Here is a 26,701-nt window from a genome sequence, read left to right on the forward strand (position 1 = left end):
TTCAATTTCACTTGTGGTTTTATTAGACAAGTCATGAATAAAAAAAAAATATCATGCAATTTTTTTTACAATCGAAAGGAAAATTGGCAATGTTTTTTAAAACAAATTCAGTTTACATGGTTAGATGGCACAAAAATGTTTATTTTGTTCATATAGGCTCTAGATAATACATACAAATTGATGACAAGCTTGTCAAAAAAGACTATTCATATACATTAAATACGCTCATGCTTAACTCATTGAGTGCCATTGACAGTTATAGATGTCAAAAACATATTTAGGACTAGGAACAGACAATAAAGCTTCTTCCTATTCAGAATCCAGGAGCATGATGTGCACAAAGAGGCCAGCCGATGAAATCAAGTCACCATTCTTGTTCAAGATTGGAACGTGACGATAACCTGGGAAAATAAAATAAAATGAATAAATGAATTTATGTAAGGTCATTAGGCACATTGTCACATAAGATTGTCACATAAATTAAAAAAAGAGACCTTTTTCGAATTATGAATAATAGGCCTTTATTTGAATAGTTTCACAGAGTGCTTGACTCACTCTTGTTGCAAACTGGTTATATATTGCTGCGAAAGGGATTTTTCTTTCCATTTGTTGTGAGTTAATTTTGTGCAGCCTGCAATGCCTTGAAATATGGCTTGATAAAGGCCCAATACCAATACCAGCTATCAGTATTCACCCAATCATCGTTTTTAAGTCATTTAAACGAGCTTTAAAGAGACAGTGTGGGATATTTGACCACTAGATGGTGCTATATTGTGTAGTGCAACGAAAACTAATGCTACAAAGCACAAGGAATAATACAAACTATGGTCACATTGCGTCTCCAAACTTCATATAATGGAATATATGAAATTTCAGGGACGGATAATGTCTAAATGTCTCTAATTTGAATGGTTTCACCGAGGGGATGACTCACTTTTGTTGCAAGGAGGTTAGATATTACTTTGAAAGTGCAATTCATCAGTTTTTGTCAGTTAATTTTGTGAACATACATAAACATTTTTCGGTTTTATATCAAGAACCCATGTAATTAAAAAAATAATAATAATTGGTCCTAGTTTGAATAGTTGACTCACTTTTGTTGCAGGCAGATATTAATGTAAAAGCGCAATTGTTTTCAGTTATTGTCAGTTGATGTGGTGAAGATAAATAAAAGCTTTACAGTTATCTTTCCCGAACCCACATTATTAAGATAATAATTATGTCATGGTTGCCATGGCGCCCAATTGGCCCCACCCATGTGATGCCAGCTGCAGCTTGTTGACAGATTGGCTTTCCGTCTATTTAAGCTCAGTGTTCTCACTCTTCCTTCCTCGGTGCGTCAACGAACCTCTGTCCCGCAAGACGTGGGTTTTGACTCGGTCCTGTTTCCTATTGGTATTTCCTGTCCGGTATTGTTCCTGTCTATCTTGTCCTGTTTAATATCGGTTTCCAGTTTCGTTCACGTCTAGTTTGTCCTGTTTATTTTCGAATATCCCGTTTTGATATCAATCCTGTCCGTCCCATCTTGTCTGGTATTGACCCCATCTGTCCGATATCTGCTCAGGCTATTAGTATCGATCTATTCGGTCTCTGGCTTCCTATCACTTCACGCCAGACTACTGCCTAACGTGCATGACTCCCCATTTCCCGTGAAATAAAAGGCTTGTGTGAGAAACGTCACTCATTTGGGTCCTGATCCTGTTCCGGTTTATGACAAATTAGTCCTATTCTGATTAGTTTCACCCTGGGTTTGACTAGATTTTTTTGCAGGTAGGTTAAATATTGTGAAAGTGCAATTCTTCTGATTTTGTCGGTTATTTTTTTGTGAAGATACATAAAGGTTAAATAGTTGTATTTCCTGAACGCATGGGGAAAAAAACCAATAATTGGCCTTCATTTGTATGGTTTCATCAAAGGGTTGACTCACTTTTGTTAAAGGCATGTTAGATATTAACGTTAAAGTGTTTTTTTTTTCCAGTTTTTGTCAGTTGATTTTGTGACTATACATGGAGATATATAAACGTTTCTTGGTTATGTTTTCCTGAATCTATGTAATAATAAATAAAAAAAATATCACTTTAGTTGCAGGCAGGTTAAATACTGTATTAACGTGGAAGTATACAAGTAAAAAAACATTATTCCTGGCCTGGCCCCTGTGCAAAAGTTTTATTTTTCCAACTTTTTTCCGCCCACCCGTGGTTACAAAGTATGACACTGCTATCTCTGCCTTTACCTCGGCTGGTTTCCTGACTACTTAACTCAGCTACGAGTCGAAAATATGTGGAAATGGCCGAAGTTCTATGAACATACAAACAGAAATATGGATTAAAATCCCCTGTTATCCTTATAGATACCTAGTATAAGGAGACACCCATTATATTTGTTGTCATCAAAATAAGCTTAAGGAAAATTTGGCAATGATAATAAGGTGATGTCCGTGGTCGTCACTGGGTGTTTACCGTTCTGAACGCAGGTGAGTGGCAGGCAGTATTGGCCAATGAGATCGTTGGCCGACGTGGCGTCGTAATCCTCCACAACCAATCGTACGATGGCAAGGTCGGGGACGTGGATCGTGAACTCAAATCTCTCATTCCAAGTGGGATTGAACCCTGCGACAAAAAAAACAGCACAATTTTAGTGGCTCATCTTTTTTTTTTTTTTTTTTTTTTTTTTAAATTAGTCTTTTTATGTATTGCCCCTCACCATTGTTGTCTATGTGGTGCGTCTCCCGGACAGCATTGTCGGCCCGCACGCCGTATATTTCCACCCTCACCAAAGGATCCACGATAGATTTTTGTTTTTCCACATTGAGCTTAGGTAGCTGCTGGGCTGAAATCACCTTTGACAATAGAATACAATAGAATAGTCTTTATTGTCATTGATAGGCATACAGCAATGATGGCATTAACATCAGAAACACTAAGCTCCCATAAAAAAAAATTAAATAAAATAAGAAAAATAATAGTAATAATAAGATATAATATTTTTTGTAAACATTGAAGTAGGAGAGACAAAATGTATAAAAAGAAAAAAGTAATATTGGTGCGGATGAATCATTTTTGTTCTGGAGAAAAAGAATGCTCATTTCCACTTGTTCATTGCCAGCCCAGTTGAAGTACTGTAGACCTTTGACGTTCACACATTGTCTGTGGCACTGAACGAGTTCATGGGAAGATGTTGGTACCTTTTGGGGGGTGCTAATAGTCTCACCATGATATGGAAGGTCTTCTTTCTTAGCCAAGGTCCGTATGAAAGGACGTTAGCGTCGAACTGGGAGGTGGGGTCTCGCTGAAACTCGGGCTTGAGGATGTAGCCGCACTGGCCATTGGGGAGGAAGCGGCCCTGGTTGATGTGCATCTCCTTGCTTGGGGTCTGGAAGTTGAGGGCCACTGCCGACACAAAAATCGTGTGATTTTTAGAATACAGTGATACGATTTGCCTATCGCTGTTTTACTCCTTCGCGGATTTTATTTTTGCATTGTGTTCTGTGTTCTGATTGGCTTAACAGACACCCCACCACTTTTCTGCTTGTGTCTGCCTGTGCGTCAATGGGGGTGCTGTCCGAGTTATCCACATACTTAAAACAACTTGAAAAACCTACATATCTCTATTTTTTGGGATTATAAGTCACAGTTTTTTTTTAAGGAGTGCATCTTCTACTCTGGTAATACTTAAGCGTGAAACTATTAACACATTATTATCGGGTATATCAATTCACATTTTATTTTCACTCTTAAAACAAGAGGGCGATCTATGCCTGTGTTAATCATTTTCAGCATTGCCGATGTTGTGCAGAAAAATGTCCCCTTGCGTGAAATGACATCCCTAAAGCATACGTCCCTTGCGCAAACATCACTAAAATAATTTTTTATCTCATTTTCGGGGGAAATGTAAAAGAACCGTAAAGTACTGAGCATTTGCACCGTGGATATAAATCACGCTGGGGGAGCTTTTCTTTATTTCTTTTCTAAATTCCCTTTCAAGATGACATGTATGTTTTAGGTGTTGGGTTTTATCAAAGACATTTACCCCAAAAATTGTATTCAACTTCAAGTTTCTCTAGAAGCCATCATGTTAACAAGCTTGACCCACAAAAGGCCCGGTGGCCAGGGCAAAATAGGCAGAGAAAGATGCTTTCTATTGCCAACAAATTTGGACTTCTCGACCTGCTAAAATTGCTCTGGAGCCACATGTGGCTCATTGGCGGTCCCTAGTGGCTTCCTCATACATTTTTTGAGAATAGAAAAATATATGGTTTCTCTACAAGGGCAAACAGAACACATTCTCAATGTTTTCCAACGAATTAAGATACAGACTGTGTTTCCTTTCTTATAAGGCTCAATTAAGGCTTCAATTTTTTGCGGCTTAAGATGTATTCTTTAAGTTCAATATTGCTTTTTCAATATTTTGGGTTGCCGACCGGAAAGTAAATGCAGTTTTCCATAAAGTCTACAGGATGGCGACAATGTGTCATGTGAAGTGAGTGGATTGTGTCCCTAATACAGTTGTGCAATAAAGCGGCAAGATTATTAGATTATAATTTGACAGTACAGAAGTTTTTCTTAATAAAAATAAATCAAAACCTTTATAAAATACGTACTTTAATTTGCTTTTTTTTTCAGGGTTTGACTATTGCCAGACCTTTTTAGAACGCAACGCCATCAAAAAAGGAGGGATTACCGTATGCGGGACACCTAAAAAAGGGAGTGCTTTTACCTATTTGGCAACCGGCGTTCCACATAGGCACCGGATTGTAGTTGGATGAGTCGGTTCTGGAACCGGCAGGGTAGATCCGGCTCAGTTTTTCCATGTTGTGGTGAATGAAGGCCGTGGCTGCAAGGTCAGGAAAACGGCATCATACAGAAAATCCAATTTCTTTTAAAATTGAGATTTTAACATATTCAATACTTGTGTAGTATTTTACCTATGTGAACGCTATGTTAAATAAATACAAAAAGCTCCAACCATAAATATTTGTTAAAAATTAACATTGGTATGATAGTTCATGTATTTTTGCCCGTTATTCAAATCAATGTTTTTTTTTTTTTACCACTAGGAGGCCTTAAATATTACACACTGTGCTTTTAAGCTTGTGGAACTGACATTTGTAAACGAAGGTAGGAAGACGAAAAAATTGAGTTTTCAGTATGACTCTAGCGCAGACCTGGGCTCTCCGGTCCTGGAGGGCCATACGTCCTGCCAGATTTTGAAGTTTGCTCTTCTTTAACTCAGGTGATACAAATTATAACCTCGTTAGCAAGCTAGCAAGTGCTCGTTAACGATACTGGTGATTGGAATCACCTGTATTGGATCAGAGAAACCTCAAAAATCATGCAGAAAATACGGCCCTCCAGGACCGGAGTGCCCAGGTCTGCCTGGCGTGTATTTTTAAATTAAATATCAAAAAAACAATGTATTTTTTTCTTGATTAAAATGTTTTGATAGTTATTTTCAAATAATAAGGCCTGTTACTTCTATTTTCTAAATCTACATATTAGTATTTTTTTAATTTTCTTTATATTTCTTCCAAAATATTGCATTTATCTTTTAAAAATTTGTATTTTTAATTTTTAAATGATTTTAAAATCAGGACTTGATACTTCAATTCTTTTCTACGTATTTAATTTTTGACACAATTATTTGAAAAATATTATTATTATCAATCATATAAAATACTTTCCTATTTTTCTTTTTCTTTCATCAAAAATATTATGTATTCTTCTTTTACATGCAACTTTATATATTGTAAAACACTGTAAATTATTGTATTTTAAAACCTTATTTTCAAAATTTCAATATTAAATATAAATATAGAAAATATATAAAATGAATTAAATGTAAAATGTAAAAGTTATACATATTAAGATATTGAAAGTTGTTTGCACTTTCTTATGCAATATAATTATTAAATACAATATATTAAATTGAATATAATATTAAAACATGCTTTTCCATTTCCTTATAAAAATATAATACTTAATATATTAAATATAATTTAAAAAAAATTCTAACATGTATTTTCTGAGATGTTTTTGGTAAAAAATAAGAGAAAAAATAGACAAAATCATATTATCATAAAATATAAATATAAAATGCAATACAATAAAGAAAATATAACTTTAAAAATAGTATTATACAGTATTTACTATTATTATATAATTTTCTCAGATAATCTTTATATGCATACATATACTATATATTATTTTACAAAATCATTCAGAAAATCACGTAAAAATGGTCTTAAATTTAATACAAGATATGATGGCCAAAATACAATAGGATTTCTTTGCACTTACAAAAAATAAATATAATATAAAATATAAAAAATAAGATCTCTCAGATTATTTGTTTTAGTACAAATAATGACTTTGTCTCTTTGCTTCCCAAAAAGAAAAAGGAAGAACATATTCATTCCAAATATTCTGAATACTATTATTACTTACACGAGTTCTCAGCCAGATTGAAAGCCTTGCTCTCCTTGAAAGAGGACATCTCATAGAAGTCCAACTTTTCTCGGGCGTGTTCGAAACCATTGAAGTGGACGCTCTTGCAGTAGATAACCACGTCTGACAGCTCCCTCGCTAACGTAAGCTTTGATTTCTGTGCCATTGACGGAAATAGAGACGTCAATTTTCTTTCCCCCATTTACATAAGTCATCTACTAATTTAGTTCTAATAAATAATCAATGTCTTCATCTTCAATGGTGGACAACTTGGTATACCTTTTTGGGTGGTTTGCTTCCATGTTCTTGTTCCGCCGCCTCATCCTCTTCCGACACCGTACCCTCTGAGATCGTCACGGTGTTGTTGAACGCGGCGTCCAATTTGTTGAGGCGTTTTCCCTTAATCAGGAATTTGCCCTTGAGCTCCTGTGGAAGGATGGTAGTTTGTTGGAAACACGGGGGTCAGCAACCTGCGGCTCTTCAGCACTGCGGAGCGGCTCCCTGACGCTTTTTCAAAAAAATTGTTTACAATTTGAAAAAGATGGGGAAGGGATTTTTCTTTTAATGTAATTTCTGTAGTATGAGAAACATGACACAAACTGTTTTCCCATGCTGTAAAAATGTGTATAACGGATATTATATTTCAACTACTTCGCCACATATCTCCTATGCTTGTTTTCCTCTTCTGTGTTTCCTGTGTGAGAGTGGAGTGCAAGATCTACCCCCTTTAAAGGGGCAGAGTCACAATGTAACGCTAGACTCCTAAATTCAACACAGAAGTCAAATTAACGGGTAAGAACACCATCTTGTCACAGGCACATTTTAGTAACAGAGTAGCTGTTTTCATTAGATGATTTCTGTTCTATTCAGTATATATTTAGAATGAAAATTGAGGATACTATTTGTGTTTTTTTGTTCAGGCCCAAGGATGGGTGCGTCGGTTTTACCTATGCACGGACTTGTTTGACATTTTCACAGAAACCAAATGTAACTGTATTAGTTTGATTTTATTTAGTTTACCTTTTCAACAGGCTGTCGTATTGTTTATAAATACATGCTGTGCTTTTTTGCACTCTTTTTGTTGCCTAAATAAAGGTCACGCTATGTCTATTTAATTTTTTTTTCAGTCCTAAAAATTAAAATAAAATAAAAAATTGTAATGAAGTTAAACTTAAGGCAGTATTCACGTCGTGCATTAATCTCTACAAGATGGGCTGCCACAAACGTCGTCGTTTTGATATTAGGCTAATATAGCTAATAAAGATACATACAGCATTTGTTCCATTCATTATAAGGCTAATATTAAGGCTTTATTTTTGCGCCTCCGGACAAATTTGTTTTTGTTTTTTGGTCCAATATGGCTCCCCTCAACATTCTGATTTGCCGACCCCTGAGTAAGCCAAACGCTTAGATGAGGATCTACAGGACATGCTAACCTCCGGTGAGGGAAAGGTGTTGGGCATGAAGTCCCCGAGAGGCTGTGAGACCAAGGCATCCCCCAAGATGGAGGTGATGTAATGCGCCATGAGTTTTTGCTGGTCAACGCTGCAGTGGTTTTCCAAGGAGAGGATGACGGGGTACTCCGAAGTCTGGATGAATAAATGGATGGTATGTTAGCATGCTAGCAGAACAAACGGACAGTTAAATACGATGATTTAATCTTCATCGATCGAGATTTCTAAAATACAGTAATTTTCCTATGTATCGCGGTTCACTTTGCAGTTTTTCATCATGCATTGTATTCTCCATTCTGATTGTCTAAACAGCTGCCCCAACCCTTTTCTACATTAGAGTTTCTCTAAAAGTCATCGTGTCAACAAAATGATCTGGACAGACAAAAGCACAAAAGGCGGAGGAAGATGCTTTCTATCGCCAACAAAGTTGGACTTCTTGCATAAATGCAAACATTTTGACATTAAAAAGCGGCTGATGTTTTTGTGCATTGTCTGGTTCTATGTTTTAAACACAATCCATCTCCAAAATATGAAGAAAAAAAAAAACCAGATGTGCTTCATATAAAACCATAAGGGCCAAAAGGGAAATGTAATGCGATCGGTGGAGTGGTTAACTCAAGCTCAAAGACTTCGAAATAAAGCCGTTGACTAAAATACTATTCTTGAGTCATGTTTTTAGTTGTTGTTTTCACTTTTGTTTTTTTTCTTAAAAATTTGGTAGGTGTTTTAAGGGGAGAATAGCGTTAGTTTAACGCATGAAACGGTAGCGTTGGTGAGTATGTTCTTGACATGTTAAAGAAAGGTAAATGCATTTTTACTTCACATTTTTGTTTTTCCAATAACGTCTAAAATGATGGCAACAAAACATCATCTGAAGTAAAAAAGTGGATTCAGGGCAGTGCAAAACAGCAGCAAGATTATTTTTATAATTATAATTTGACAGTACAGAAGTTATTCGTATAAAAATACATATAAAGTACATCACTCCTATTTATCCATTATCTGCATCGCTTATCCTCAGTAGGTTTGCGTGGGTGCTGTAGCCCATCCCAACACCCTGAACTGGTTGCCAGTCAGTCGCAGGGCACACAGAGACAGACATCACACTAGCTCATTCACACCTAGGGACAATTTGGACCAAACAAATACCCTTACATGCATGTTTTTGGAATGTGGGAGGAAACCGGAGTACCCGAGAGAAACCCACGCAAAGGCGTGGAGAACATGCAAACTCCATAATGGAAGGATTGATAGATGGATTTGCTCCCATGACCACAGAACTGTGCCGCGGACGCACTAACCACTCGGCTGCTATGCTGTCCAAGTACCTTACTTTTATTTGTTGTTACCATGTTTTTAACATGTTATTACCAGGTTGATAGAAGAATGGTTACTCAACGGGTGGCTACCTGGTACCTGCGAGCACCACGTTAATACTAACGCAGGAGGTAGAGCGCTCGTCTTGGGATCAAGACGTCGCAGGTTCAATTCCCGGCGCCTCCGTGTTATATGTCAAGGTCTCCTTGGGCAAGACACTGAATCCCTAATGTCCCCATTAAGCAGGTACTTGCCTTGCATGGCTGACACTACTATCGGTGTTCGAGTGTGTGTGAATGGGTAAGTGTGAAGCACATTGTAAAGCGTTTTGGGATGTCTTCATTGACTTGAAAAACGCTATATAAATGCAGACCATTTACATTAATTCATAAAGGATAGGTGAATTAAGGATATAATAATAAAACTGGTACCAAGAAAGCATAGTCTTTGATGGCCTTGATTGCGTCCCTGAAGAGGATTTTGGAGGTGAGTGTATACCCATGATATATGACGGGCTCGCCATTCGCACCATCCCAAATGTCCAACTCCACACAGCGGCAACTTTTCATCAGAGCTCTAAATAAAAAAAGCAAGGAACAGGACTTTGATAAACGTCACCCTTACGTAAAAAAATAAACACTGAGCTCTAAACGGTCTGTTTTTTTTTAAAATCTATTTTAAACCTTATGTATCCTTCAGTGCTGCTTGGTCCTTTGAGCTGGTCATGGGTGAGATATGTGTTATGCGAGGAAGAAATGTAGTAATGGTTGAGAGGTTGCGTCATGTCCTGGTAGATTTCCTTGCAGGCTGGGTTGAAGATGTCGCAGTCCTCGTGTTGGAGGAACATCTGGAAGCCGTCTTTGGTCATGTAATGATTCTGTTTGGCTGGAGGGGGACACAGGACATATAAACACCGTAATATCTTTTAGATCTACTCCACAAACCGCAGCAAACTAACCCGTCTCGTCCATCTCGTATTTCTCGATCAACCTTAGTGCGTCCGAAGCGGTCGCATTCTCCCTCTGCTCGTTCAGCAGGAAGTTGAGCAGGTCTCGGACACTCATCCGACCGTCGCTTAGAGCGTAGTTCCTGTAGATGATGTCTATTTCCTCGCGTTGGGTCAGCATTTCGTAGAACGTCTTGAGTTCAGAGTCTTCCAGGTAGCCTGAGTTGGATTGGTCGCATTTCTACAAGGTAAATGTGAGATTAGCAAGGTTCAAAACTCGCTAGAAAGTCTTTGCGTACCCTCATTTAGCTGCCAAAAGCATGGTCTACCTAAGAGGTCACCTTAATGGTGCCCACAAGCACGAAGTAGCCTCTTAAGATCACCTGAGTAGCCTGCAAACCAGTTCTGAAACTGAGTTTGATGAGTTTATTCTGCATCGAGAAAGGGCGCTAAGCGTGATTGAAACTGGACACAGGTGTGTCCAATATCCACACACCTGTCCCTAACTATCCTCACCCCTTTATATGGACATTTTGAACAGCACACATCGTCGGGTCATTTACATTCCACCACCACATTAGGTTTGTTTCTGGTTTTGTTTGTACATTTCGTTGTTTGTGACTTTTGTTTGTCACTTTGTACCTCCTTTCGTTATTAAATGCAATTGCTCTTGTTGAGCACCCATGCCTCCAGTTCCTGCTTCCCCCACATGGGTCCATTATCCTCAACAGCTGCAAAGGAGGTTGCACAGGATTCCAGATCCTCATTTTACCTATAAAACCTTACTGTTGTGTTGTTATTTTGACTATTATACACTGTTTAAAACATTATAACTTTGCTCTTCTTCGAATTCGATACCCCATACATACTGTTAAGGAGTGTAATTGACCGAACTGTTTTTCTTCCTTTTTGTATTATTTTGCTGTTAGGAATGAGTGGAGAGGTGTTGTGAAAGGATAGTGGGATGTTTGCACGCGTTCTAAGGGATGGGAAGGCCACCCGTATGATGAGGCAGGGGTAAACCAGTAAAACCTGTCGGATCCTGCTGTTGAAATGAAATGAAATGATCTGCATTTATATAGCGCTTTTCAAGTCAATGATTTCCTAAAGTGTGGTTCACATTTCCCAATAGCGGCCTTGTATTGCAGCCATGTAAGACGCTAACCTGCTTATTGGGGGTATTAGGGGTTCACTGTCTTACCCAAGGACACTTCGACATGTAACACGGACAAGCCGGGATTCGAACTGGGATCCCTCCTGAGCTACTGCCGCCCCAAAACAGAAGAGTGTGTTGTGTCACCCTGACCCGAGTGACATGGCTGCTTCATCTGGAGGGACGAAAGCATGATCAACTTGGGTGCTGAGGTGCTTAACTTGTTTGGGTGTTTGGGCATTTGGGTTGGGTCCAAAAATTATTGTGTGTGTTTTTTGGTACTTTTTCCTCCTTTTTTTTTTTTTTTTTTTTTTTTTGGTATGTGTTTGTCTTGCTGTCGGTCACCCCTCTCGAGGGATATGACCAGCATAGATAGATAGATAGTACTATTTTGCCAAGGTAAAGGCCTTCAATCCATTGAAATCGGGTCGGCGACTCACTTTTGGGTCCTAACCCATCAGTTGAGAAATACTGGTCTAAAGACTAAGCATATTGTACCCACCTTAAAAAGAATTTCAGCGTATGTATCATCAACCTCGATGTTGACGTGCCGCAAAAATCGCTTAAGCTCCTTCAGGTTCATTTTGTTGTCAGAGTTCTTGTCTGCTTTACGCATGCAGTCGATGATCCAGCTGATAGTAGAATCGGATGTAAGGATTCCACTTGGCTTCAACATTTAAACGACAGTAGATCTTCAGGATACGTCATTAACTCAACCCAAGGTGTTGTTTGCAAAGTGAAATTGCCGTATAGTGGGGGATAGAAACAGATGATAATTAACCATGGTGTTCAAAACCCCCAGTACCCCGGATGAAAATTTGGTATTCGGCATAAGAGTCAGAGTTACTCCTGCCATTTACCTGCACTTCATTTAATATCGTAAGTTTGAGATTTAGAGCACTGAGCAGAAATCACATTGCGTCACCACCCACCGTGGGCTCTCACAATGCTTTGTTTTGATTAAACAGACAGATTCCCCTGGTCCGCACTAGTTCTAAGCCAGTTGTTAGGCGCAGGCTGAGACGACCCGCCAGAGCAAAACGCGCTGAGACCCTTGGGAGAACCAGGCACACATCCAAAGTTGCCAACTCCCGGCTCCCCAAAAAAAAAAAAAAGAAGAAAAGCCACATCACATTGTAAGCTTCAGTGTTTAAAATGTAGACAAAATGTAGCGCCTCATAGTCCTGAACCAATGGTACCTTTGGTTTGACGTTACTTGAAATGGTAAACTGGAGATAGTAGGTAGATGCTGAGGTGGGGGGAGGCAGAGATGGTGATTAGAATTGAAAACTGCTTTTAAAACTTGCACTTGCAAGGATTTTCATGCTTTTAAAGACTGTTACTTTAATCGCCTCCTTATTTTTAATAATAGTCTTGATCGTCAATTGGTTGTGGCCACAGAACTAGGAAGAGATTTAGATATGGGAAGAGATTTGTGTGCCTTCTTCAAATTTCTAGCTAAAAGCTTGGTGACTATAGTTAGCATGTTTTTGCTTCCCCTTGTAGCATCACTGCAAGCCTTAGAGCGAATATGAAAACAATACAATATTGTATTGCCAACATGCAGAGTCTTTATGCTACACATGAGATTCTAAACTGAAAGAAGAGAAAGGCATTATAGGAGGTAGTTCAACCAATAGCATATCGACATTTGCAAACCAATTGGAGACCAGGATTTCACATGATGTTGACCAATAGTTGACGGATACCTCAGAGATGAAACTCTACATTTTACGTGTATGCTTTTGAGTAAATGGAATAATTTGTAGTTGATGTTTTTAGTGGGGAAAATTCCATGAAAAGGGGCATAAAAAACATCCCACACTGAAAAGCGAAAATGTCGTAAAGGTGGCCCGCCGCATCACAGGGTCTAATGTACAGCACCTGAAGTAATTTTTATTTGTCAAGGATACTGCTCGCTTTTCTGTTGCCGACTGAGGTTGCGCATTCGGTCCATGAGCTTCTCGAAGCTTTTCACCCACTGGTTGGCCTCCTGCTGATCGCTAGCCATCAGATCCAGGACCTTCTTCCGGCCCTTGAAGACGATGGAGAAGCAGCGCTCATCATCACTCGGGTCGATGTGCTTGTTCAATCCCTCAGACTGCCGACCATTGCGTACTGAAGCGATGTCGTCCACCGAGACTGAGTAGAAAAAGTCGGAAGTTAACGCTAAAGATACTTACATAGCCTTGCAAAAGTTTTGGCCTCCCTAGAACTTTTTGACATATTAATATATTTCAGGCTTCAAATTTATAGATTAAAAAACTAAAAATATTTTCTATGAATCAACATGTAATACACAATCATGAAAAGAAACCAAATTTATTCAACATTCTAAAATTGAAAAGTAGGCGTTGCAAAAATATTGTCCCCCTTTGGGTTAATACGTTGTACATCCTCCTTTTGCTGCAATCACAGCCACAAGTCTTTTTGTGTATGTCTTTATACATTTTGCACATCTCAAAAAAGAAATGTTTACCCATTCTTCCTTTATATTGTTTGTTTTAAACATTTCCATTGTAAATTTTGCTTTGTTTAGAGTCATTGTTCTGTTGGAAGGTGAATCTGCGCCCAATTCTCAGGTTTCTTAAAGACTCCGACATATTTTTTGCCAGAATCGCCCTCTATTTGGCTCCGGCCTCTTCCCCTAAACTTTAACAATCATCCCAGTCCCTGCTGAAGAGCATGATGATGCCACCACCATGTTTGGCAGTGGGGGTGGTGTTTTAAGGGTGAACATTTTGCATTCAACCCAAAAAGTTCAGTTTGGGTCTCATTAGACCAGAGTACCTTGTTCCACATGTGATTTGTGTCTCCTATAAGGGTTGCTGACAATGCCAAACAGGTCTTTTGAGGGTATTCTTTAGAAAAAGCTTTCTTCTTACCAGCCCTCCATAAGGGGCAGAGATTATGCACAGATTGTCCCACTTCAGCTGTGTATGCCTACAGTTAATCTAATTTGACCATGTCCTTCATGCTCTCTTCTCTGATTAGTGTTCCAAAAGTTTAGAGGGACGGCCAGGTAATGATAGACCTGCAGTGCTTTGGGGCTCTATCTGTTTTGATATTATTTTTATATTTTTATTTTTATTGTTGTTATCCTAGATGGTAAGGCGCCCGCTTTGAGACTGGGAGGTCGGTGGTTCGCGCCCCGGCTGAGTCATTCCTAAGACTTAAAAAGTGGTCGGCGGCGCCCTCTGTTGGCTGCGGCTGCATCGGCTCGCTACAACGGGTCAGGTGCAATCGACATTTCGTTCTGTGTACATTGTTACACAGAATGACAATACAAGGAAATTATTATTATTATTATTATCATTGGTGCCGCAGTGATATTTGGTAACTAGTGGCATTATGACGTTGAGGGATGGGTATTACGAAGAATAGTGTATAAAATATGTGATTATTGTAATGATTATAATTATTGATATCTGACCTATGTAATAAGTATATCCATGAGATTTTGTTATATTAGACACAAGAGGAGAAGAGGATTTGTAAAATATATTTAATAGGGAAGATTAAGGGGTAGGGAAAATAAGTATCTGCTTTTGACTACCCCTTTTCGAACATGTTATGTAACATTATTTTGTTGTTGACTCATTGTTTTTGTCCTGTTTTAGTTTTAAATGTAAAGGTTTTCATTCATTCATTCATTCATTATTCCTTGCACAATGCTCTGGGAGGTGTGTAAATGTTGCGAAATCTTCTTGTATGCCATTCCTGCTTTGAACTTTTCCATAACTTTATCCCGGACCTGCCCGGTGTATTCTTTGGTCTTCTCCAGTGTCTGCTTTTAAAGACTTCTTAGCAGGTGAATTTAAACTGAGAATTAATGCTCTCTGTTTGTCATTGTTTGTCATTTAGGTTGACATAGGATCATTGACATTTCGTTCTGTATACACGTGTACTAGAATGACAATAAAGTAGATCTGAATCTGGAATCTGAATCTGATTGAGAAGTCCTGAGGGAACCTTTGTGAGGCACTGCACACAATTATGACTCATAGCTTACGAAAAGCAGGGTTAGCATCAACCTCAAATGGAACTTACAGTAATTATTTCTATGTAAGGCACATTTAAATGTATTTCTACCTAGAAAAGAGTTCAAAGATTGTACAATAGTACATAACCGTGTTTGTGCAAGCGAAAAATATCGCTGACTACAATTGCAAAACATTGTAAACAGGGGTCAGGGCAGTGTGAGTGCTATAGTGATATAGATGACAAACTAAAAGGCATTAGATTTTATCTCAGCATACCATTTTTACGTTCTGTACCAGAAATGAATGTTAGGAAATGGAGAAAACAGAAAGTCGTCCTGAAGGATATAAACAAACTCAAAAAAGCACAAGGGGAACAACTCTTTGTGTATCTGATGATGAAACAGACTTTAAAGGATATTGAATAACCACGTTGTAATTTTTATTTTTGTATTGTGTTCATAGTTTATGTTGTCAATAAATGATTTGAATCATTGCGTTTGTCGATTACAATACTCAATTTGAGCTGAGAACAATGGAAACTAAATGTTATCCATCTATCTATGTACCTACCCTGGTCATATCCCTCGAGAGGGGTGACCAACAGCAAGACAAACACGTACAAAAACCAAGAAAATAAAAGGGGAAAAAAGGAGCAAAAAACACACACAACATTTTTTCGACCATGGCCAACCCAAATGCTCAAACACCCAAACAAGTTAAGCACCTCGGCACCCAAGTTGGTCATGCTTTCGTCCCTCCAGATGAAATAGGACACAAGAAAGCGGCCATGTCACTCGGGTCAGGGTGACAAAACACACTCTTCTGTTCAACAGCAGGGCCCGACAGCTTTCACTGGTTTACCCCTGCCGCATCATACAGGTGCCCTGCCCATCCCTTAGAACACGTCTAGCCACTATCCTTTTACAACACCTCTCCGCTCATTCCTATCACAAAAAAAAGCTCTAAATATCGATTTTAGATTAAAAATTAGAGGTTGTCGTTAAACACGGAAAAATACGGTACTTTCTGATTCAAATGGATTTGTTCCAAGTTGCCTGTCAAAGGTTTTACAACAAGGACACGTATATTAAAGGCACAAATATGACCTAAATGTAACAAAAAACCAGTAGAAAAAAATAACCACTAAGTTAGCACCTGCTATTGAAAATGTTTTTCAAAATGTATTTACTTGCTGCTCTTATTGCCATACTTCATTGCACTACTGTACTTTATTTAATTGCGCTATTATTATAACTTAGGGGAGTCTCTAAGCACCACTTTGTAAATAATTTAGCCTCTTTATCCTGACAGTCTTCAGCAGCAAGTCAACTGCAGGAGAGAGAGTGGGAAAGGTGAGAGGAGGGAGAGTTGGAAAGGTGAGATGGCACAACATTCATTTGGACAGGTAACTTAAAATTAGTTTTACCTGGTTATATCAGTATCAGAAATTATTTTCTCCCCATTTTATTAACACTCCACTTATTGAAAAAAGAATATTTTGATAGTTTGTTTGTTTGTACATGATTCAATTGTTTGTTTGTTTGTACATGATTCAAATGGAATCTTTTCTTCCGGCGCCGTCACAAATGGCAGCCACTCCAGCAGCTCCCGTGTTATTTTCGATTGTTCTCAATTGTTCTCAGCTCAGGGATGCTGCTGGAAATGTGAATTTCCCTTCGGGGATGAACAAAGTATCTATCTATCTATCTATCTATCTATCTATCTATCTATCTATCTATCTATCTATCTATCTATCTATCTATCTATCTATCTATCTATCTATCTATCTATCTATCTATCTATCTATCTATCTATCTATCTATCTATCTATCTATCTATCTATCTATCTATTTTTCTCTTTATTATATGTTTATCCTGGAGTGCCATGTCTAATCTCATTGCATACAATGTTTCACGGTGGTATCAGTAACAATGAAGACAAATCAATTCAATATATTTTAGAAAGTTTTTTTGTACTTATTAGTGGACAATTGTGTGAATTAGTTTACAGAAATGATGAATACTTTGTGTTTTGAGAGTCTGCAGGCCACATAAAAATTTTGAGTAAAGTTGATTTCACTTCATTAGCAAGATACAGAAACTCAAAACCTTCAACTTTGTTGGGCTTTAAAATTGATGCCTGTGCTCTATTTGTTCAAGGCAAGGCTTGGGAATTTGAACGGAAGAAAAATCTTCATCTGCAGGCTGGGAAATATGCCAGGGAAAGTCAGTGGTAAAATATTTTCTCTGTGCCACGTGAAATACAAGAGCAGCATTCAAAACAAACACAATGCATCCTTATGATAGCCCATGTTTACACAGTTCGCAATATTTTTTACCTATTGTGTATTCCTGCCGCAAATACAACACTGACTGAGAGGACAAAAACACAGGTGGTTAAACAACATGTTTACCTAAACATGTTGTGTTAGCCGAAAGCTACCATTTTGGGCTAAAGAGATGTTAGATGTCAACATTTGTCTACCAATGAAATAAGTTGTTAGAACATGTTGGTGTTTAAGGTTTAACAAAAGCTATCTTGGTTTATCGAAGAGAGAGGGGGTAGAGAATAAAGAAAGAAAAAGTAAAGAAAAAAAGAAGAGAGGGGGAGAAAGAAATACTACTACAAATGCTTTACAAGTGGTGCATAGCTTTGGTAACATCCAGGTGACATACTGTATTTAAAACTGTGTTGTTCTGCGGGCCCGATTAAAATCCTCGGCGGGCCTGATTGTGCTTTTACACACCCCGTTACCAAGTTGTCAACAAACTTGAGCAGCACTCACACGTTTGTTTGCGCCTGAAGAGCTTGTTGGACTCATGCCACACCGTTTTGCAGTCCTCCTGCAGCCGGTAGAGGCGACTTTTCTGCCACGAGCGAGATCGGACCTTTGTCAGCCGGCCGCCGTCCAGCAGGAACTTTAAATCCGGGTCCTTATGCAAACCTGAAGGATAAACGGTGAGAAATGATTTCGGGATGAACTTCTATTATCGTGATCCGGTCATACAAAATAATTATGTAGAAGTAGATTTCCGTAGTGCAGTGGTTAGCACATTCACCTAACATGCAATAAGCTCCCAAGTTCGAGACCGGGTGAAGACATATGTTGGCCTGGAGAGGGATGGGCACCAAGAGGTTGTACTTGCCCAAGACACACCACTGGAAATGGTGCCCCTAAGACCCTAGGGGTTAAGGGATCTAACATACCAATCCAATTTAAAAGAATGATTTACAGTCAGATAGCCTAATCATAGTTCAACATTCATCACTATGAGAATCAACAATTACAGCGCCTGAGAGTCGTTTGCTGAGAATACCTCAAGTGTTTTTATAAATAGACATGGTTTGAACACCTGGTTCATGGCCAAATCCAAGCACCTTTTTAAGGACTTTCAAAGCCAATTTTCCTATACCCTCAGTACCATAAAAAGCAAGAAACCTGGTATGATTCATGTATTTTGCAGAGTCACAAGCATAGCTGCGATCTGCATATGCACTATTTAATTTTGTGTCTGCATTTAACAAGACATATGATTTTTAGATCTCGAGTAAATCGCAAATATATTTGTTTTCGGACAAATGTCTCCCCACATAGGAGTTGGGTAAAAATTTCAGGAAGTCCCTCCAATTACAATGTACCACTGAGAAATGCAAGCTTGATTTTTTTTGCTTGCCCATGATAAATGTTTATAATTGATACATTATCCTCGCACAAATACACGTTTCATAGTGCCCTGTTTAGCATGCATCTGTCCTCTTGGGCCAGACCCGTGAAGACGATGTGTCACGACCAGCACACAGGGTAGACCCAATTGCGTAATGTTTTCTCAGTTTTATTGAAAGAAAGAGGAAGGGCATCGCCCGCGATCCGATGCTCGCTGGACGCAGGAGGCAAGTCGCTCTTGCAACCGGATTGTGATCCGAATACGGAAGTGGATCTTCCGTAGCGGGCGATGGCGGTGTCAGGGACGGAAAAACAGGTCGATAAAAATGCAAGGAGAGCAAAAACGTGGTCGTGGTCAGAAACGGGTCGTAAGCCGGGACGGGAGAGAAGACATGGTCGGGATCAAAAACGGGACGTAAGTCGGGACGGGAGAGCTAACGTGGTCGGGATCAAAACAGGTCGTAGCCGGAGACAAACGGGAGCAAAAAAGAGACAGGCGATAGTCAGGGTCAAAAGAAGGCTTGCCTTGTATCAACAGAGGTTCGCAGACGGACTGACAACAGGGGACTGATAGGACTGGGTTCAAATAGTGACAGGGAGCCAATCAGAAACCGCGGCGGTTGGCGCCAAATGAAGGGGCACAGGTGTATCACATCAGTAATCATGACACGACAACCATTGGACACTGCCATACAAACTAATACTTGCTGCAATACATTGGCAAAGGGCAGCCACCAGAGACCAATGTCAGCGTCAATTTAAAGCAGAATTGTTGACAAACATGGCAGCAATTTCAAGCATTTACAAGCACTTGACCCAAAATACATGCACTTTTCTATTCTTGAAAACACAACATTAAAAATCAAGCATTTTCAAGCATCAAGCATCATTTTAAGCAGCTCTATAGTGGTAATATTCCAAGGAAAATCTACCAAAAAGTCCCAAAGAAAATTGAACTTTTATTTTTTTTTTTCACGAGGGAATGATCATAGATTTAGAACTTCCCATATTTTTAACATTATATTGTGGCAAATTTGCCAGATTTTTAGGGCCATAAGTAAATTTGTAATAATTTGGATCACGGTAATTAATATTCCTAAAAAAATACAAGAAAAGTCCCAAATTATTATTTTTTAATTTTCTTTAAAAGGGAAAATTTACATTTTTACAGAAAATTATCATATTTTCAACATTATAGCATAGACAATTTGCGAAGAAAACTCACTCATTTATAAGTCTAAAAGATGTACGGTAAGTAGAATGGGTGAGGAAAAAATCCATTTATCAAAACTAAAATAAACAAATACTGTAAAATATGGACTATAGAGCACACCTGATTATAAACCCACTACATTTTTTTAAGGCAAAAACACTTTGAGCATACATAAGCCGCACCTGACTATAAGGTGCATATGCCCACATTGAAACATGAGATATTTACAAAGAAAGGCAGTACACACAAATAGTTTTGATTATATACGGTACCTTAACCCCGTAAGGTTTCACCGGCGCGCCGGTGGGCCACCGAACTTGTGATAAACAAAAACGTGTCTGTACAATATAAACAGTCACTGAAATACGTCATTCCGCATATTATTGGAAATCTTAAACTCTTGGGATTCAAGATATGATGGATATGATGACATTTTCAAAATATACTCCTCAGAGAACCCTTATGATCAATCTGAAACAAGCTACCTGAAAACAATGTATGAGGAAGCGTATTTTTTCTTTTTCAACTTTTATTTTTCAACGCATTTTTCAGAGCAATTGGACCCGCAGAAGACAAAGATAAATGTGTTAAAAATTAATTCAGAAAATGCAACTATTTGGTTTTCCTTGTGGCCACACCCAGAGTGCATCGCTCTCACAGGGAAAAAAATGCTTCATCGCTGAAACTTTTTCTCACTTTTTCCAGAAGTTCTCAGTGAACAGTGGATTATTTTTAGTGAGGGAACAGAAAGTAACCAGATGAAAAATCCAACACTTTCGTTGTTACATAATCAAAACCTCTTTTACAAAAGGTTTTCGAATTCATATTGCGCATATTGTAGAAGCATTCAAAACAAAACTCTCGAGACGCTGTTTTGGTATTATGATTATTTATTTTTGTATTGTGTTTTCTGTTAAAACGTAATATTGGAATATAATATTGTGAATGTGCTTAATTGCTGTTGAGATTGTCATGATTGTTTTCTGTTTTTAGTGTCAGTAAATTTGTTCAAACCAAAAAAAAAAATTATTTTTGTATGATGCATCTTTCCAGAGGAACTGGGAAATCATGATTTGATGATACAGTTTTTCCGTTTTTACCTTTTTATCTTGATAAAAAAATTTTTTTAAGCCGGACTGATAAAGTATTGTCCCCCATTTTTGATCACGCCCCTATCTCACTATAGGTAAAATTGTGAAAAAATGAGGATAATACACGTATAGTGGTAAGATAAAGTACTACCGATAAAATATTGTTGTTTTGGTGCCATTCTAGTCCCTAGTGAACCTCTGTGTATCTCCCCTAATATATATATATATATATATATATATATATATATATATATATATATATATATATATATATATATAAATAAATCCTGAATTGTAATTTCTGGATTTTTCTTTTAGTTTATCCCTCACAGTGTTTTTTTTGCTTTAATTCTGAGTGTTTCAAAACAAGTTTAATGAAAATAATCAATTTATTAACGAATACAAAACGAAATACAGCATGTATGTGTAAATATCAAAACTTTTATTTATTCATAGATGGAAATAAGAAGAAATGAATAGGTCCACATTATGAGTTTTTCCCTCGTGTATTGACTAAGTATTAGATCTCAGACTATCTGCAGATACAAAAGAAGAATAGATTTTTTTCCCTCCTCAGCAAACTCTTTGGGACATAACCATGTTTTATAGCAAAATATGCTGAACATATATGTTAAAACAGTTCAATTACTCTCAACAGTGGTCAATTCCCATATTTGCTGTCCCTTATTGACCATTTTTTCATCAAGAACTAGATACTATAATACATATAAAATTACAGATTACATAAAGCGTTCTTTTCCGAGTGGAGGAACGGTTCCATGAAGGGGTCTTCTGTAAATCTCGAAGAATGCATTGCTTCAGGCAAAATAAATGGCGCCTTCAAGGAACCTTGGTCAAATCTGAACTCACCGATGCGTTTGCCGTTCTCTCTAGCAACTTTCCCCGCGAGCTCCTGTCGAGTCTGTTCCTCCGATAGTCCCATTTTCGGTTCTTCTTTCCAACAAGACATCACGAAAAATAATAAATTATCTATTTTACGGTTGTCAGAAAGAAAGTTAAGAGTTGAATCTTGGACCGGAGCAAAGAGCGAAGGGAGTCGCGCCTCTTCGCCCAAGGGCGTGTCCAAGTTCTCCTTTTAATACCGATATTTTGGAGCCTTAATGAAGTGAAAAAACAGTATACTAAACTTGAATTTGCTGTAATATATATTGTTTTTAATTTGGCCGTTTTTAACGCGTGAACGAGATTGAGGTAGTCCCGTGTCAACTCCGTGCAAGAGCGTAAACAGAAAGAGTCACGTGATTTAAAGACAGATTCCCTTGAGTTGACGACGGAATAGGTCAAGTTCAAAAAATTAAAATACAATAAAACTCCTTTCAAAATATATTTTCACATTTTATTATTCATTTCCAATCACTTATTTTCTATTGACCGAAACCAGATCTTAAAGGGACAGTGTGTAATATTTGACCAATAGATGTAACGCAAGCATAATCAAGTAAAAAGTTTACAAATGGTGGAGACTCCAACTCCTCAAACACCACTGTTTTTGGGGGTCCAGCCTTGTAAAAAAAGAAAAGAGAAATAAGAAAAACAACAAGAAAAAAGTAAAAAAGACAAAATAGGAAAGAAGAAAGAAAAAGAAGCAATAAAAGAGAAAAATAAAGAAAAATGATGAGACAAAAGCAGGGAAAAGGGGGACAAAAAAGAAAAAGAAAAATGGGAAAAAAAGGAAAGAAGACAAAAATAAATAAGAGAGAAAAAAAGAAAAATGCAAGAAAACCAAGAGAAAATTAAAGGAACACAGGAAAAACGACAATTTTTTTTGTGTGTTTCTGTAGTAGCAAGATGGTGGAGAAACCTGTCAGCTCCATGGGATTCTCATTTTATGTAAAATAAATACAAATTTCTCCACCTACAAGGATTTAAAACAAGACACTTTCATATGATACTTCATGTCTTTTTTGTTTATTATTCTAATCAATAGTTTTTTTTTATTTTTTTTTTTTTATGAAAGTCTTTTAACCACAGAACGCGTTGAATGATACATACTGTCACTTTAAAGACAATGAACTTGAAATGAAATGATCTGCATTTATATAGCGCTTTTCAAGTCAACGACTTCCCAAAGCGCTTTACAGTGTGCTTCACATTTCCCAATAGCGGCCGTGATCTGTGCAGCCATGTAAGGCGCTAACCTGCTTATTGGGGATTCAGTGTCTTACCCAAGGACACTTCGACATGTAACACTGACAAGCCGGGATTCGAACTGGGATCCCTTAATCCTAAAACGCTCGCTCTACCTCCTGAGCTACTGGAGCCCATCCCAGCTATCTTCGGGCAGTGGGCAGGGGACACCCTGAACATGTTGCCAGCTAGTTGCAGGGCACACAGAGACAGACAACGCACTTGCTCATTCACACCTAGGGACAATTTAGACCGGCAAATTAACCTGACATGCATGTTTCTGGAAGGTGGGAGGATACCGCAGTGCCCGGAGGAAACCCATGCAAGCACGGGGAGAACAGGCAAACTCCACACATGAGGTTCGATCTCATGACCTCAGAACTGTGCTGACATGCGCTAACCACTGTGCCGCTGTGCTGCCTGTACCAATCCACCTTTACTTATCTAATCCAATTTTCTGGGTTGTTTTATATCAATGCCCCACATCTTTTGGGATGTGCAAAAGAAAATTACACATATTAAAAAATTTAATTAAAACATTTTATTTTTAATGGATCCAATCTTTGGGGCATTATTCTTGATTAAAAAAACAAAACATTTTTTTGGGGTTCTTTTGTGTACAATGACACATTTTGGGACTTTCAAATACAACATCATCACTTTTGGCTGCTTTTTAAAATTCAAACCCAGTTTTGCAGGTTTGATTGGCACAATATAACTCTTTTTTTAGATTTGGTATTTGAAAATGGCCTGGAGACAGATAGTCCCTGCCATGCTGTTCTTTGCCATGACACACCACAGGAAGTGTGCCTCTATGACCCTGGTAGATAAGTGATTCTTCAACTGAGATATTTAAAAATAAAATGGTCAATTTTTTTATGTTTGCAAAAAAAAAGAACAGCATGAGTGTGTTTGTCATCATTTGTTTTTTGTTTGAGCAAATTAATACTTGAAGCTGCATGGGACAAACTGACCAAATTAATTGATCAGTCCACTCTTACTCCAATTTGGATTATTTTTTACCAATTTGTTGTAAATTAAATCAGGAAAGTACTTAAATAAGATAACAACTGGCAGGACTGACATTTCCAAGATATTTCACACATTTTCTGAATCAATTTACAACTTAGGCCAGTCTACAGGCACTACCTTGTAAATACAACCTATTCTAATATCCTTTTTTATCTTAAAAAAGTAAATAAATAGAAAATAAAAAAGTGGTGCGTAGTTTGAGGGGTGCTTAAAAAGTTGAAAGTTAAATATTCTGTCAAGTATGTTTTAACAATTCCAATCTGAGTTCAATGAGCCAACATGTTTTATTTTCCCTCAGCTTTCTTTTATTATAGCTGTTTGGTTGCTGAGGAATAGGGGTTGGGGGAGTGCTGGAGAGTGACATCATGCTCCTCCCTGCATGTTTACTTGTCAGTGTTGCATGAAAATGGTGATATTAGGAAAGCCCTGTTTCTAGTAGAGTCCAAACCCCACGAAAGATGAATAAAGTGTCTATTCAAGTAATGTACGTCTAAAAAATGCACATACTTGCTTGCCTGGGCATCATGAAAGAGCGGCCGAAGCTGCTATAATGACATAAGTCAAGAGATTGCAACAGAGAGTAACAAAGTTCCAAATTCCATACAAGCTTTGAGTTATTTTATTACATGTTTATCTTGGAGTGCTGCATCTAACCTTATCTTTAACAATGTTCACTACGTTGTTTATCAATTACAATAAAACCAATTCCAATGTTAACACTGTCATGACACAAGAAAATTGTCTGAATGTCGGCCAACGAGCCTTAGTTTGCTCACCCTTGTCTCATGTGTAGCTGCGCCCAGGAGTCGGTGAGGCACCTTTTTTGTGAGTGCAGCGCTGCCCAGGTCTTGTGGACAATGGCCGAACAACTAGGAAAGTTCCCGGACTTGCCAGCAGGAGAGGTCCCTGATGCACAGTACGTGCTTTACGGGGTGAGTCGGTCGAGGAGGCCTGGGAACGACTTTGCCAGGGACTGGCTCACTCTCGCCGCCATCAAGGACGCCATCTGGACCTCCAGAAACCTGCTGGTATGGAGGTGCAGGCAGATCCCCCCCGTGGCTGTGCTCCAAATGGCTGCAGATACCATACAATCTGCGAGCGGCGGGCCTAGGACGCAGCCATAAAGAAGACTCGTCTGCACCCACCCGGAGGGGGGAGCCGGAGCTACACTGTGGGAGTCCCGGCAGCAACGGCCTGGGTTGTGGAACCCAGAAGGGAGAGGACCCACGCAGAAGGGAGAGGACCCACACAGAGGACTGGAGGAATGCTGCTTGGGAGGGTGGGATGGCAGAGCTATGCCCTTGCACAATAGTATTGCCTTTTACACGCTGGTTAACTACTGTTAAAAGAAAATAACTCTGAAATTGTTTAATTGATGTTGAAAATGTCAGGAAAAAATGTTAAAACGTCATATCGTCACGTCATATTGTCAGATATAAAAAAAAAATTGTGAATATGCTTGATGGCTGTGTTTTGCTGCTGTTGGTGTCGGTGGATTTGTTCAGACCGAGGACAATCGACTTTGGCCTGGACGGATCTATTGACACTAACAAAGATGTTATATAATGAAATTATGAATATGTTTGATTTTCGAGAAGGTTTGTTCAAACCTCACTTTGTGTTTGCTGTTAAAAACGTAATATTGGAATATAATATTGTGAATGTGCTTAATTGCTGTTGAGATTGTCATGATTGTTTTCTGTTTTTAGTGTCAATAAATTTGTTCAAACCAAAAAAAAACATAAATATCAAAATAACCCCAACTCACTCTGATTTCTTGTCATGCCGTTGGCCTCCATTCCGCTCTGGATAGAGGTGTGCACGGGGGGTTCCAAAGTCCACGTTCGTCCTCCTCTTCGTCCTCCTTGGTCCTGACCAGTAAAACTGGAAGTCCACTTCTCGCCTGTCCTGTCTCCACTTCTTGAGGCTCAGTGCGCAGTTGCAGAGCTGGGCCGGGTTCAACCCACACCTAATACTGCCCTGCCGGTCTGACAAGTACTTTCATGCATGCAGGAAGTGGAGCTCTGTGAGATTCCACGCATTCTGTTTATAGTCAAATGCATTTTACTATCATGCAAGCGTTCAGTGAGAGTTTTCTGGTAATTAGTCCGTTCTCTTCATTATCGTTCCTTACTGCGGATCACATTTGTGTAAAAAATACCCCAATTTGGGTTAAGAGTGGGCTAATCTACTATTTAAGTCTGTTTGACCCAACTGCCAGGTTTATTTTGTATTACCAAAACCCCCAGAAAAGAA

General features: G+C 38.5%; 1 protein-coding gene across 3 annotated transcripts; it reads right to left on the reverse strand.

Moving 5' to 3' along the window:
- On the reverse strand, nucleotides 1-26,454 carry plcd1a (phospholipase C, delta 1a). 3 transcript variants are annotated; one of them, XM_088321855.1, is made up of 16 exons: nucleotides 25,222-26,104; nucleotides 22,136-22,216; nucleotides 18,083-18,241; nucleotides 13,227-13,455; nucleotides 11,816-11,945; nucleotides 10,173-10,401; nucleotides 9,898-10,099; nucleotides 9,646-9,790; nucleotides 7,880-8,032; nucleotides 6,723-6,869; nucleotides 6,444-6,600; nucleotides 4,717-4,833; nucleotides 3,211-3,389; nucleotides 2,704-2,839; nucleotides 2,460-2,609; nucleotides 1-401 (listed from the first exon to the last, which is right to left on the reverse strand). In XM_088321855.1, the coding sequence occupies exons 2-16, from the start codon at nucleotides 22,206-22,208 to the stop codon at nucleotides 310-312; spliced, it is 2,298 nt and encodes a 765-aa protein (XP_088177981.1). In that variant the 5' UTR covers nucleotides 22,209-22,216; nucleotides 25,222-26,104; the 3' UTR covers nucleotides 1-309. The 3 variants fall into 3 exon arrangements, with proteins under 3 accessions (XP_088177981.1, XP_088177982.1, XP_088177980.1); XM_088321856.1 differs by lacking the exons at nucleotides 22,136-22,216; nucleotides 25,222-26,104 and adding an exon at nucleotides 26,214-26,454; XM_088321854.1 differs by lacking the exon at nucleotides 25,222-26,104 and having other exon boundaries at nucleotides 22,136-22,500.
- Nucleotides 26,455-26,701: the final 247 nt, after the last annotated feature.

The sequence above is a fragment of the Urocampus carinirostris genome, chromosome 18 (assembly GCF_059441175.1).
Source record: "Urocampus carinirostris isolate Australia breed hairy pipefish chromosome 18, RoL_Ucar_1.0, whole genome shotgun sequence".
Classification (NCBI taxonomy): Eukaryota; Metazoa; Chordata; class Actinopteri; order Syngnathiformes; family Syngnathidae; genus Urocampus; species Urocampus carinirostris.